The sequence below is a fragment of the Corvus kubaryi genome, unplaced genomic scaffold, assembly GCF_017639235.1.
Source record: "Corvus kubaryi isolate FWS band 111438036 unplaced genomic scaffold, C.kubaryi_AGA036_p1.0 split3-73, whole genome shotgun sequence".
NCBI classification, from domain to species: Eukaryota; Metazoa; Chordata; class Aves; order Passeriformes; family Corvidae; genus Corvus; species Corvus kubaryi.
In genome coordinates, this window is record NW_024582091.1 from 20,916,508 (window position 1) to 20,931,982 (window position 15,475).

Here is a 15,475-nt window from a genome sequence, read left to right on the forward strand (position 1 = left end):
AAAGGGGGAAAAAAAAGAAAAGAGCAGGCATTGCTGGGTACAACAAACCATAGGATCAGATGTGAAAATCACACAGCTGCAAGCATTCTTTTGGGAACCCAGCACTGGGATTTATCTCAATCGCTTAATGTAATTACAAAAGTCAGTCATGTAGTAGTAATGTAATTTGCACATTTTTACAGCTGAAGTGAAGTTGAATCTTTATGAGAGGCCGAGTGAAAAGCAGGGATCCTGCTGCCACACTATTCCACCACATTAGTACCAAATGACAAGCATTTTGCTTTTGTTTATTTTCCAAGATGCATTAATTAGGAAATCTATATAACCCTCCCTCACATGTTTCAACTGATCATTTTATCTTTAAATGAATCCTGCACTTCTGAGAACTGAAAAAAAAAATCCTAGCAGCCCTCACTTGCTACTTAATCCATGTTCATACTGCATTTCTACAGAAATTTCTACACAATGCTATTTGAATTTTAATGATGCACCATGCCAACCAGTTGTTACAACAGAAAGAAATCCAGACCTAAGATGAATTGTTGTTACAGTGCCACATTCTGCCATGAGAACTGTCTTCACTTTGACTGCTTTTTTAGAAAGAAATGGAAAAGCAGTGGGGAAAAAAGCACAAGATTAATTTTTAAGTGAGAAATATGAATTAACTGTCAGTTTTACACTACTTGTTTCTCACAAGTTATTTTTCCTTTTTTTTTAAATTAGCTTATGTTTTTAAGGGGTGAATATACAAAATAAATTTTAAAAATTACACCAACTAATAATTTAAAGAATGACAGTTACACTGAAAATATCAATGGAACATGAAATAAAATGCTACACTGAAAAAAATTAAACCAAAACAAAAGCAGAGTGAATTTTAACAGCTATACATCTTGTACTTTTGTGTTCTGGACAACAGCATGAATTTCATTTCAATTTCAGGTTTTATTTTTTTAGAATCCCTAAAGGTAGTCTAATGAAAAGAAAAGAACCTTAGATAGATTTCTGTAGGGGAAGTACCAAGTCTGTCATTTATCAAAATGAACCAGGAGTGCCGATTCTGGTCAGGAGTTCCCTGTCATGCACACCAGTCATTTATGAACACACGGCTGTTTTCCAGCCTCTTCCAGCAAGGAGCCTGGCCCAAAACAACAGACTGTCCCAGGCAAAGAGCTTTTCTGTCTTTTCCTTGCCACTTAGGAAAACCCAACAAATCATTTTTGGGCCCATGTTTCCAGAGCTTTCAGGGATGCAATCCAAACTGCTCAACACAGACAGAGTAGAAAGGGTCACAGACTTCCACCTTTAAAACATCACTGGAAGTACACACACACACTTTATGCATGAATCCAAGCCTGCACTTGAGCCTCAACCCTTTCCCAGAATGGAGCAGGAGACGTGACTGCCCTGCAGGAGCAACCCTGGCATGTTCAGACCTCTTGCTGCCAAGGCAGGCACCCTGCAAGGCTATGTCTAAGCCCTAAACAAAAAAATATATATAATTTTGGTTCCAGTTACAGCAAAGTTCCCAGTTATATCAGCAAACACTTACATGAAATATATGTTTTCAAAACTGAGTATCAAAATTAAACACAAATGCATATACAGCAGAAACATATACATATGCCACCCTGCTCTGCTATAATACACTTACTGTTCCTGAGTTAGTTTGGAATTTTAGTTGCTTACTTTAAGACATTTCACAGAATACGTCTAAACTTCATAATTTGAAAGCTTTAGATGTTTTGAAGTTTCACGAATTAAGAATCTAAGCCATGAGGCACAGAGTTGTATCACTCAGAAAGTTGTATCACTCACTCAGTACAGTAATGGAATAAAATTGTTTTCATTACATTATCTGAAAAAACACCAGAGCATTTTCATCTGCAAGAAAGCTGCAACACCCATTTATTACACATAAATTTGAAACGAAAGCTGTGAACAAAAGTGAAATCACATGCTGTATTTTAACTGCTCCAAGAAAAAAGATGCAAAAGGTAGCAATATATCAATTTATTAAAATCGAATAATTTAACATACAACCTGTGACTACATCAAAATATCGTATTTCTAAGTAGTCCTTCATCTTCATCCCTCAAAAAATACGTAATGCCTCTTAAAACCAGTAGGATTTATGCACATGCAGCTAGAAGAATACTTAGTGTCATTCAGTAAGGCAACCCTTCTCCTTTCTTACTTCTAACCAGTTGATTTACTCAAGGTGGTTTTTGAGAAGCAAATCTGGAATTCAATGCACTCTCTGAGTCACAAGCCAGAAATGCTGCCAAGTGCATTACAGTAGGGATGAATAAAGTTGACATTATCAAGAGTAGACAGCTGAAGGCCACACATACAAAGTTCTATCAACTATCACATATATTGAAAAGGTATATTAGGCTCCTAATACAAGAAAATAATTTAATACTATCTTATTTTAATAGAAATGAACATTTTATCAATTAAAACTGAATAGCAGAAAGGGACATTACATCCAACAACAGAGTACTAGAAAATCCATTTAAACAAATCTAGCTAACTGTGGAGAACAAATTTAAATCTGAAAAATTTAAGTTGTGATACATCCATACCGATAAAATTAAATTTATTTATAGTGAATGTATAGTGTACACTTTGATATATTTTTATGCATTAATTTATATGGCCTTATCTTATTTAAGGTAACAACTCTTCTATGGTAAATTTTCTTTGTTAAAGACAAAATTTGGAAACACTGTCCTACAGTGCCCAAAATATTTTTAAAATGTAATCATACTGGAGAAAAAAAGTGACATTATGTTTTGACAGGCATTACTTCCCCAAGTAGCTCTGCAATGATAAATTACATTATGGTCACATTGTACATAATTTTTCAATTGTATTTTTAATGGGACTCAAAATCTGAAGTGCTTATTTTTAGAGACAGTACATTACAGGTATCTCCAGATAAAATTGTTTGTGCAAACTTACTTGGTTCAGCCCTGGCACCATGTTTTTGAAGGAAGTCAACTATCTGAGCCAGAACCTTTTTGTTGCAATGTGTTGACAGCTCTTCATCACATTCATAACACCTAAACAAAAGAAGAGACAAACTGGAATCCAGGGCTATCCGCATGCACATCCCAGCTTTGGCAAATTTGCCAACAACCTCACACTAATTACTTAAGCTCTCAGTTTCAATTTTTCACACTAAAAATTGGAATAGAATTGAATTCCTTCATTTCTTATACGCTCTTCTATAGATCAGTCCCAATTCACTGTGGTCCTTACAGATTTAAATAATTTCAGAGAACGCAATGGACCAACGTATTTTGTCTCCAGAAAGCCTGCCCTTCCTCTACAGAAAGTATTAATTTTATCTGTCATAATCAGTCTTTATCATGAGAAGAAACTACTTTAAGTCACGTGAAGTCCTTACATACAAGCACACACAAACACCTGCAGACTGATTCTTACCATATGATCCATGTGCTTAGGTTGATAACGATGCAGTGAGGTTCTGTGCGTGCAGTTTGGAAGTGTTTCAGAGAATGCTGGCCTTCCGAATTCTTACTACATCCCTAAAAATGGAAACATCAACCCAGTAAGGGTGGGAAAAGGGAAGGAAAAGACTATGTTATTAGTAAATAAATTACAAAAACTCCACTTTTCAAAATTAGACAAGAAGCTATTCTGCCCTATTCGTTTAGCATTCTTAAGGATTGAGAGGAGTTAACGTTCTCATCTTCTCTACTTGAAAAAATCAATTAAAAATATAGAGATTTATTAAGTTTGTTCTAAGTGAATAGAAATAATCCCTAGCTTTTGGATAAGTATTGAATAAATACGAATAGACAAAAATTTATACCATTCACAAAAGCAAGAATTCTCTAGTAATTGTGAATGAAACAACTACATGGCATATTTAGTCCACAGAATACCAAGAAAAAGGACAGCATAGGTAACTCTCACTGCTCAAGAATGTCAAATGCATTCCAGACAGCAAATGAAAAAAGTACATAAAGTGCTTTGTACTACAAAGCTGCTCCGAACACACCATTTCTGTAACAGCAATTTCAAGAGAAAGCATTTGCAATTGTTCAAGTATTAACAGAGTGGGACTTAGATTCAGGACTGGCTCTGAATGAGGCACGAATTTTAGAAGCTTTTAACAGCATGAAGAAGCAGACAGAATTAACTCCTTTTAAAAGCCCTCCTTAACTAGAATTTTTCAAACAAGATATATGAGTCCTCCTCAGATCTAGTTAACTATCTTCTGAACCCTGTGAATAGCACGTTTCTTTGCACAATCAAGTATGTTCATATTATACTGGTAGGAGCTGGCTTCTGTCCTTACTATAGTAAAACCAACTGAAATTCCAAAATTGTGAAATGTTTTGTTCAGGCAACTATTGGCTGAATCAAGCCTGACAATGACCATAAACTGAATTTTGCTGTATCAATCTTTACTTCACTCCCAGGGCAGAAACCTGTGCAAGCCGTTGGGGTCAGGACCTACCATTTTAAACTCTGAGGCCATGATTTGACATTATAACTGATCCAGTCTAATGCCACAGAAGCAGCATTCTCACTCCAGCACAGTCCTTTCTCCCTGGTTTCAATCAAATCTAGCAACTGAGTGTCCACAGCACAAGCTCATTCAGCAATACACGTTTGGTTTTTCATTCATTCATTCCTATTTGTGGGAACTTCTGCAGAGGAGCCAGCTGAACGGATGCATTTTGCAGCCACATAGTTCCCAGAGCCAATTCTCTCTAAGTGGCAACAGGATGCAGATAAGAACAGAGAAAAGGCAGGACTGTCACTTACTGATCATGCCACACCTCACCGTGACACATAAAGCTAACCCTAAACTCTGCCAAAAATGAGACAAGAACATAAGGTCACATCCCACTTCCTGAGGAAGCTGAAGCATGGACTCTCACAACTAAGCACTTATGTCACACTGTTCCTCTGGAGGTAATGAGATGCCAAACAGACAAGGATCTACAACAGTTGTATCCTTTAGAAACTCCACCTCTGCAAAGTGAGTGCACTTGTGTACCTGAGAACCACATTTGAGACACAGCCAGATGTCTGAAGGCGCCACGGGTTCACCATCGCTCATGCGCCTCTCCTTCAGGCATTCCGCACAGATTGACCACACGCTCTGAGCCACCGCTCTCTTCACATGATGCACATCCACTGCTTGGCTCACATGCTGGCAGGTTAAGCCTACAGAAAATAACACAGACTCACTTTCATCCATCAAAAATAATAGCTATGAAAGGCAGCACATGTACGCTGAAAGACCATAATCTTCAACGAATTCAGCATTAGGAAAAAAAATCAGCACAGAATTAAAGTAGGAAAGATCAGCCAGCTGCTCCTCACATACTGAATTTTATGAAGGAATCTTTTTCAGTCTTTCCATAATGGAAATTCTTTTCAAGTCAATAAATGCCACCTCTTAAAACCAGATAAACTACTTTGTACAAAAGTCCAAGGATTACTTTTGTACAAAACTAATTTCCCCTTTTTTTGACAATAAAATAATACATAAATCTATTTTTGCACATAACACAGGCTTTTGACCTCTTTTCAACCCATAAAGAAAGATTTTCAAATACCCATGCATCCCTACTACAACTGCTCATTCTGAATGTGAATATCAACCATTCTTCTCTGTCATATTTTTTTGCACAAATTCCACTATGTCACAGAATAACCTAGGTTTGACATACCCTCTGAAGGCCATTTTGTCCGAGCCCTCATCTAAAGTAGTCCCAACTACTAATTTAGATCTGTTTGCTCATAGCTTTGTGCAGCTGAGTGTTGACTATCTTCAAGGACTGAGATTTCACCAACTCCCTGGAAAATCAGATTTCTGTCTGACCACCCTCAGAGTGAAAATAAAATAAATTTCCTCACACCTAGTCAAATTTTCCATGCTCTAAATTTGGTCTGTTGCCTATAGTCCTCTCATTGTGGACCTCCTAAAAGAATCTGGTTCTGCCTTCTCTGTAACTGCCATCAGGCAGTCAATGAAAGAAATTACACTTTCACTCCTTTGGCTAAACAAAGACATTTGCTTCAGCCCCTCATCCCACATCATGTTCTCAATCTCCTTAAAAACGTGGAGGGGGTGAACCATTGGCCTCACTCTGACAAGTCAGCCTTTCTTGGACGAGGGAGCCCACAACTGGACACAGTTCTTCCAATGAAGTCCCACAAATGCGGAAAACCTGGAAAGAATCCCCCACCTGCCCTGCACTCTCATTGATACAATCCTGCCTATAGCAGGCACAAACAGCACAGCTCAGTTTTATTCAGTGTGTGCATGAGGACCCCCAGGACCTTTTCTGCAAAGCTACTTTCAAGCCCTTAATTCCCACCCTGTAATTGCATGTGGTTATGCCCAGGTGCCAAACTCTCCACTTGCCGTTGTTGAACACTGAGAAGTTTCTGCCAGCCCATTTCTCCAGCCAGTCTAAGTCACTCTGAATGGCAGACCTATCCTGCATATCAACTGCTCTCCTCACTTTGCTGCCATGACTAGATGGCAGAGCATAGCCTCACAATGACGCCAACCAGTTTTCTCAGCAACTTCAGATGCATCCCATCTGACCCCATGGACTCATGCACATCCAGCCTGTTTAACAGCTCTCAATCTTCTACTCTGGACAATATTTATATCCCAAAGTATCCCATTAAGGTCAGGAGCCAAAGAGGATCTAGTGCAGAGCTTACATGTGAAGACAGAAGCAAAGGAAGAATTGAGTTCCTCAGCCTCTTCCTCCTGTGTCCCTAGGACCCCTGCCCCCTCACACAGGAGGTCTGCACTCACCCTAGTCTTCATTTTACTGTCACTGTATCCATACAGGCTCATCTTATTCTTCACATCCCTCATCAGATCCAAATCTAACTGAAGCTGCTTTACCTAATCCCTAATCCTGCACACTCTGCAAGGGCAGCCCAAACCTGTCTCCACCCTCTCTGCCCTTCTTTTTCCCCTCTGCGCTAAGCTGGAAGCTCCCTGTTCAGCCAAGAAGCCTCCTGCCACACGTGCTTGACCTTACATGGAGAGGAAAGGACCATTCTGCTTTGAAGAGGTTGTCATCGAAGATCAACCAACTCTCCAGCCCTTCAGAGCAGTCATGCAGCGTAACAGCTGATCATGTCATAAACACTTGACTGGGGATATTTCTGTTATAAATTCAAGCAAGAAAAGTATTTCATGGTACCATGATTTGTGGTTTTCATCAGTCAACATGGAAGTTATTAATCCTCAACCTCAGGACAAACATCATCTAATGTACTTACCTGAAATATCATCTGAAGAGTCCTCATCCTGTGGCCTGTTAGGCCTTTTGCTTCTCTTTGGCTTCTCAGGGTTGGTTCTTGATGGATCTTTCACCCGCATCTGTTGCTTACTAGGAAAGACAAACAGAGGTGGCTTTATTGTTATTGCTATTGAAATATTTCATCGAATGTAGCAAGTTTGAAAGCACAAGATGAAACCACACATTAGAACCTGGCGAACGCAGTTTTAGACTTGGTCTAATGTCAGCTACTATGTAACAAGGAGTATGACCGTGTCAGGAAGGAAGTCTTAGGAATGTCGCTAGATCAGTTACAGAACATGATGAATTGTATCTGTAGGAAAAGGGGACACACTCACTTCTAAGCAGTGGTGTTAAATATTTGAGAGATCAAGATTTTCTTCATAATGCTATTGCAAAGTAAGTTATTACAGAGCTACAACCATAACATACCAGAAAAACTTCATCAAAATAAATGTTTCTCTTCCTTAATATATATCCCTTATGAAAGGTTTCAGTCATCATTTACCCTTGGCACATTCCCTAAAAGTTTTTGAGCAATTTCAAACACTATAAGAAAATAAAAAAGTCTTCCAAATCTGATTAAAGTGTTCTATCCTATGAGGGACAACAGATTGGAGTGCAAGCTGACCCCTCTATTAAACATTGGAGAATCCATAAAGATGGAAGTCTCTCATAGGAAGTTTGTGTCATTAATCAAGAAGTCCTATGAGGAACAGAATTAAAGCATAGATATTTGCCAGTAAACTTTAAAAAAAAATCCTCAGAGATTTTGACACACCAGTCATTTAATCAAAATCCAAATGTGAATTCACTGAAGGACTGTAGTTGTGCATCAGACAGACGCTGGGGCTTAGTTTACAGTTTGTCTTTTAACAGTGTTGTTCATAAAAACAGATTTTTGTTTTCACATACAAAGCATATGAACATAAAATAGTCAAATATTCATACACTGCAAACATGTGAGCCATTCTGTTCAGAAATAAAATGACATCTTATTGTGCACCAGAAACAGGCTAGCAGTGTCACCTGAGCCACCAGGACCAAAGATTTTCAACTGTGCTACTGCACTTAGGTATGGGAAACCTCTAAAACGCCCTACATTTGGGAATACCAAAAGGTATATTCTTACTACAGATCAATTAGTTAAGTTTGCAAAAGTTTAGCAGGTTTGTCTACTTGAGGTTTTTTAATCTTTTCTGTATATGCGTTTAGACCTTTGTACCACTGAAGCTCTGAGAGACACAGGAATCAACCATTATGTTGAATTCAATATTCCCTCTCCTTATTTATCCATCAAGCCAATCAGCAGAACAGTCATCAATATCGGTATTACAGCACCACCACCACTGGTATCTAAACAGCCTTCCCTGAAGTGAAGCAGGCAATTTGTACCTCCAAGTTCCTGTTCCCAGTTCCTACAGATTTGGATAGATGTCCCTGCATTTGCCACACATGCTAATAGTGCTGGAGGTTTTCTGCATGAACCTACCCATTAGAGATTTGCTTTGGACAAGTCAAATTTTTGTAGAGTATGAAAGAAATCTTTACTTGCTGCTTCCTTGCATCAACAGCTTCACGTCTCCTCAAGCCTTGCAAAAACACAATGCATTTTTTGCAAAATGCTACATTTACGTAGAAATTAGCTTACACTATATTAAATACCATGTTCTTAAATCACAGATTTCAAATTTTCCTATACTTATGGTTATAAAGCTTAGACATGCAAGTGAACAGTGCCACTGAATTCAGCTTTGCTGATTTCATGGGTTCACAATTCCTGTTCATACAGTAAGAAAGACCTACATATTCCAGCTCTTGATTATATATTTCCAACAGATGTTAGCACACATAATGTCCATCAGCAGCCATGCAACCTGGCATCCCTAAAACATGAGGAGGTTCAAACAACTTCATCTGTGTCTTTCTGCCTTGGCAGCTTATCATATATACCCAAGTTTCATGTGAAACTACCCATCACCACTTGTCGCACTGCCGCTTAACTGAGCACAAGATTAATCGAGACATTCATCAAACACTAAGGCCTATAGAGCTGCTGTGAGAAAACACAAGGTCCTACACTAAATTATGTAAAGAGTCAGTAGCAAAGACAGCAAAAATGTCCTCCCTAAAGGAACATGGTTGTGTTTAGGTGATTCAACGTTGACATAAACAGTCTATGAGTTCATCTCAGCATAACAATTTTGATCTCTTTGGACAGATTATGTAAAACTGTCCAAACCACAGACTTCATCCCAATGAAAGTGATCTTCATATCAGTACATTTAGAGGGCTCAAATAAATAATTGTGGGCCCAAGCAGCTGAAATACAAGCAAGCCTTTACCACCTGTGAACTCCAGTGACTGACAGCACAGGGGATAGGATCTGGATCAGAGCACACACAGACCACTGCTGGACCCGTATCCTAGGGACCCTCAGGACACTGGGAAAAAACAGCGTCAGCTGATACCCACAATGACTGAAAACATGGCACTTCAAGCCCAACATAATCAACATGGCATTAGAAATGAACACTGGTGTAAGAAGCTGCATTCACTCTGCACAGCCCAGACACTTTTCAGTTTCCTTTCACTAAGAGCAGGCAGAGGAAAAGACAACATGGACCATTAGATTAATTACTTTTCATGGACACACACATAGATGGACATCCATCAGACAATGTTTACTGACCTGTGAGCTCTTGGAAAAACCAGAGCATATCAAGGACTTAGCCAGCCAGGGTTTGTGCCTGATTTTGAAAAGCACAGCAGTGTGATGGAAGGGTAAGAGCAATGAGCTACTCCACACAATCTACGATGCAAGTAGCACAGTGTATATGGAGTACTGTCTGCCCTTTTCCAGTACATTCAGGGACTGCAAACATTACAAATTAAAGATCCCATTTAATAAAAACATGATCAACATCAATCAACGTAATTTCAAAATCAAAATGTTTATGCCAGGAATTTGATTGTTATATTTAATTGAGTTAAATGAGGAAGAAACTTAAGATGCTTCAGAAATGACTTCTCAGAAATATTTCAGTTCATGGGAAATAAAAGATTTGAGATTTTATTGGAATGAAAATCCTGAACAAACATAGATTCAAGAAAGCATAAAATACAGCTAAGAAAAAAACAAAAGGGATGCTCTATAGCTTATTGTTGGCCATAGGCACAAGCCATTCAGGACAAGCAGGAGAAAAGGGAAAAAAAAAAGAGAAAAACAATTCAGACAAAACAAATTTGACACACTGAAGATTAAAAACCATGGTAGTATTCCCATGATTTGCCTCTTTCCAACCCATTCTCATATTTTTTTACTCTGTCCAATGAGTATTTTGTGTCTATAGCCACCAACTATGGAGTATCCTAAATGGGACAGACTCTCCTCCTTTTCCTATGCAGAAAAGCCACCACAAGCCCTTGCTTGAAGTTTCCTTTTGTGATGGAAAAACAAATACATTTAAGTTCTTCATTTTGCACACATAAAATCAAGTCATGGAGCACACGATATTTGACTAATGTATCTGACAGATAAAAAGACACTGATTTTTGTGGCAGAAAAACCTGAGTTTAGAGGGTATGTTAGCTCTACCCTCATCTCTACTTGGCACACAGTAAAAATCTTAAATAGAAATTATGCAGTTTCATTGGGAAAAATCAAAAAATACAAAAACCTAGATTAGAAAAACCTAAACTTTTTCCTTTCAAAAAATCATTTCATACAAACCTAAGAACTAATCCTTGCCAAACGTGGTCAGATTCTTTGAGCTCAGCATACAAGAGTTTGAAGTGTAATCATCACCATCACTAGCTATTCTCAGTTGACTTTTCACTTCTTAAAAGACTCCTAATGTCAGTCTTCCTACAAAAACCTGATTAAGATCAAAACCTCCTCACTCAACTGCTCATTTCCACCATTCTAGAAAGAACAAACCACTTCAAAAGCAGCAGAATGATCTGCCTATCTAATTTTAAAAGCTTCAGATTTGACAGAGTGCCAAAAATCAATGTGCTGAATTTGTTAACTTAAATCTATGGTGTGCCTAGACTACTTTAAATGTAAGATATGCTTGAAATAGTCTCTATTTAACAGCATTCATATTCCTATATTTAGAAATTGACCCTCTTCATAAAGTATATATTTAGATACTTACAAGAGTTGAATGTAGTTCCTAAAATAAGTAACTGCTACTTTTTAAAAAAATTGCATTTTACAGTAATTCAGTACAGCTAAGACAAATAAAAGTTACAAGGCTAGTATGAACTAAAAATCACTTTTCCTTGGGAAACCAAACCAAACCAAACCAGCCCAACCAACCAGGTTATTCCACTTCACAACATCTTTATGCAAGGGAGTGGGAGAAGCAAACTGTCTTCACTTCCCAAAACCTTTTCCCATCTTATCATCTGGCACTTCTTACCCGGAAGCTGAGCCCCTCCTCATAGAATGTCTACAGTTCACTTACTAAATGCTGAAATGTGTCACCTCAGGGAGTTTTTCCATGCTGTACCTTCACCATGATGCTTATAAGAAACACAAACCAGACCACCAGTATGTTTCAGAAACAACCTGCTGCACTGATTAATACCATATCACTGCTTCCATCTGCCTAGATCACTTTTCCCCTCTTCTCATAACTAGGGTGTGAGCTCTTTCAGACAAGTGCCACATTTTTGTTCTTATTTGTGTAATACCTATTACAGTATTTTTCTGATTCTTGATTAACTAGGATTACAGTTGCATTACTAGAATGCAAACAAGACAAAAATTATGCAAAACCCACCAGCCTAAGCATACTTACTCTATAAAATGTACCCAAGTGAGTCTACAGATAATCTCCAGTACTATTTCAGATATGGGTAATGCTCTGCCAGTAGGACTGCCCATTAACTGTGGAACCAGTATTGTTAATTATTTCATCAGTGAGCACCTAAATTCAAAGAAGCTGGGGAAAACACATTTACCTCAATCTCTCAATTCATCTGAGGTATCCTGAATTCCACCTGTCTCACCACTTGTTGTCAAACTTTCAAGTTAAAATTGTATCATTTTATATTGCTAATGCAAAGAAAAACCTGTGTCATACTGAAAGGGCAGAGCATACACTGAATACTGGGAAAAATTAGCACTTCATGTGAAAGAAACTTTCATGCTAACAGAAAGACAGCACTTTCATGTTAACAGAACTGTCCAGCTGTCAACAGCAGCCTTGCACCAAAGGTATTAAGGAACAGCACAGATGTGCAGATTAAGTCCAAAGATGCTTTGAAACACATCTGTGAAAGGTCCCTGTATGGATCAGTAATGCCAGATCCTCCACAACTGCTGCATGTTTTGATGTAAGCTGCAAGCTGATGTATTTCGGACATCTGTTCCAAGCGTTACCTGTGACATTTTGGCTTGCTCGCCACTAGACCAAGTGTCACGCAATCAAAACAGGCCCCACATCCATCACAGTCAGCAGCCGGGCAGTGTCACCCATCAGCAGGCCGGGAAGCTCCGTGCTCTGACAGCCACCGAAACCTCTGCGGAAAATGAGCCCCCGCTGCCTGCGAGAGCAGTAAAAGGACCAGAATTGCTGACTGGTAGTGGCAGCCAAGCTTCTTCCCCTGGAAAATGTCATCTGAAATTCTGAAAGCGCCATCTCCAAGATTCCCTAGCCCAAAGGTACATCACACATCCTACACCATCACCGGAGCTCAACGCCAATCCTGACGTCGTATCACAGTCCTAAAAGGGTGAGACACTGATGTACTTTTTGAGCAAGGAGTGAGACAGAGGCTTTGGACCGCTAGATACAATTTTCCAAGTGACAGTAAAAATCTCATAGCATCTCTCACTTTCATTAATCCACTTTATCCAGCTGCCCATGCTAAGCATGTTTCATCAACTTTCATGTTTGTATCCTGCACAATCCCCCTCAGATTTCCTTCTGAAACCACTTGCCACAGAAAAATTACCTCTAAAGATGAACAGAAGCCAGATGTGTCCAGAAACAAAAATGAAAAGACTCTGTAACTGGACTTATGACTAGAGTATATTAAAGCATTGAGCGGGTAAAGAGAGTAGTACTTTGCTGACATATTTTTGCTAGTATTTTATAGCAAAATTATATGGAAAATTTCAGATATACCTGTCAACATCCAGCCCCATAAAGCAAATTGCAACTTTTGTTTATGTTCTCTATCCTGCATTAAATGTTTGGGGTTTTTTTATAATACACCAAAAGGGAAAAACATCTGGGTAGATGCATTTGTGGTCCAACACAGGTCTTCCTAGAAAACTCATCCTTTAAAAAGCAAAACACCTAAGTACTATAAAAAGAGCCATAGCTTATAACTAATGATGTTGGCTTGCAAGTGAAAACTTTGTATGTGAAAAGGCAGTCAGATGACAGACTGTGGACTCCCATGATACAAACACCAACGTTACTGTGCCATCACCATAGAAAATCTGAGGGCATAAGAACTGAAACAGCTGGAGAGTAACCAGTGAACCCACAGTACCCTGCCAGGACAACCATGTGGCCAAAAACTGGGGAAAAAGCAGTCCAAGATGTCATAACAGAAAATAAGGGCAATATTTACTTTAGAGGACTTTTAGAGAAATGCTAATTCTGTGAATTCGAAGAAATAAAGGAACTGTGGTTGCAGCATGTGTGTGAGACAGAAGGCTGAAACCCACACAAGACAATACTTTAAGCTAAGACTCCTGCTGTACCTCTGCCTAAAGGGCTGAGCTGGAGCAGATGAAGGAAGACAATGGCTGCACATAACTTCCTATCTACTCTGTAAGGGTGTTGTGGGAGTTGGTTAATCAGTGAGGGTAGAACAGATAAAACAGTAAGTTACTACTAGTTTGAGCTCTTTGAAAGTCTAAGTCTTGCCACCAAGAACAAAAAATTTTATTCCATTTTCTTCCTCCACACAGACTGCCCCAGTTTGTTTTGATGGCATGTCTGAAGTGGAACAACTTGTCCTCGATCTACAATTGATGCTCAAAACAGAACCCCTGAGACACTAGCTGCAGTTCTGTGAACCTCATAGAAATAAAGCTACAGAGCACCAGGTCTTCAATATTTCATGAAGAAATCTGACAAAATATTTACAAATGTAGTAAACACCAGAACAATTTCACAAAGGCATATTCTGCTTCATTCTTGCACATGCTCGTGCCATTACTATGCTTCTATTTAAAAAGCTAGAAAATGAGAAGGGAAAGAATCCTTTAAATACAACTCCACTCTTTATGTTTGTATGAGGATTATTTAATGGAATCGGGAAATACTTGTAGTTAAAGATGACATGCAACTAGAATAGAGTGCTACACCTGCAGCTATTGCCATCTGCTTCTATGTTCTTGGTGTCTTCATTCTACTGCACCTATGTTTAATATGCTGTCGTGCATACCCTGCTTAACAGCACAAGTAGCAACGTAGCTATAGCAAGGGCAGGACAAAGTCCTAAAGTAAAGGACGTGACAGCAAAAGACAGAAAGAAAAAAAAAGGAATCAAATCAGAGAATCCCAATAATAAATAAAACGTGGAGAGTTGCAGCTATGGGTTTAGAACACCACGTCTCAGATTAACTGCGAGGACCGGCACCGGGCTGTCATCTAATCCCCGGGCACGGGCGCGGAGCACCAACTTGAGGCGGCGGCGGCGGCAGCTGCAGGCCGGCACAGGCAGCGCGGGCCGCGGGAGCCGCGCAGCGCGGAGCCGGGCGCGCACCGCAGCCCCGTGCCCTCCGCCGGGTGACCGGGCCGCGAGTTCTACCCGGCCACAGGCGCCGCCACCGACCGCCCTCAGTCTAACACACCGCGAGACGCGCTGCGGGTCACGGAGGCGGCCCGGCGCTGCCGTTCTTATGTCTCGGCAGGCTTAACCCGCTCCACACCGACAGCGGGAGGTCGCCACCAGCAGCTCGTCGCCGGCGACCCAACACGAGCCGCACTTGGCCACCAGCCCGGCGGGAGAAGCGCCGGGCAGCGCTCCGTGGGTGCCGCCGGCAGCGGGGAGGGGCGGCCCGCCCGGGCCGGGGCCACGGCGGGGCAGAGCCCCCTCCGACCGCCCCCAGCCCGCGCCCCGCGCCCGCCCGGCGCCCCCCTCCCCGCTGCCGGCGGCACCCACGGAGCGCTGCCCGGCGCTTC

At 40.2% G+C, this 15,475-nt stretch overlaps 1 protein-coding gene across 5 annotated transcripts in view; it reads right to left on the bottom strand.

The window, feature by feature from the left end:
* The window catches only part of USP45 (ubiquitin specific peptidase 45), a 49,469-nt gene that overhangs the window by 33,457 nt on the left and 537 nt on the right, over positions 1 to 15,475 (bottom strand). For 2 of the 5 annotated variants that reach the window (XM_042017229.1, XM_042017227.1), the window contains exons 1-5: positions 12,712 to 12,730; positions 7,300 to 7,409; positions 5,042 to 5,211; positions 3,454 to 3,557; positions 2,968 to 3,068 (exon numbers count right to left, since the gene is read on the bottom strand). In XM_042017229.1, coding sequence (XP_041873163.1) covers positions 2,968 to 3,068; positions 3,454 to 3,557; positions 5,042 to 5,211; positions 7,300 to 7,399 — 475 coding nt within the window. In that variant the 5' untranslated portion in view covers positions 7,400 to 7,409; positions 12,712 to 12,730. Of the gene's footprint in view, positions 1 to 2,967; positions 3,069 to 3,453; positions 3,558 to 5,041; positions 5,212 to 7,299; positions 7,410 to 12,711; positions 12,808 to 15,475 lie in introns of those variants that run through there. The other 3 variants (XM_042017233.1, XM_042017232.1, XM_042017228.1) reach the window with 2 other exon arrangements.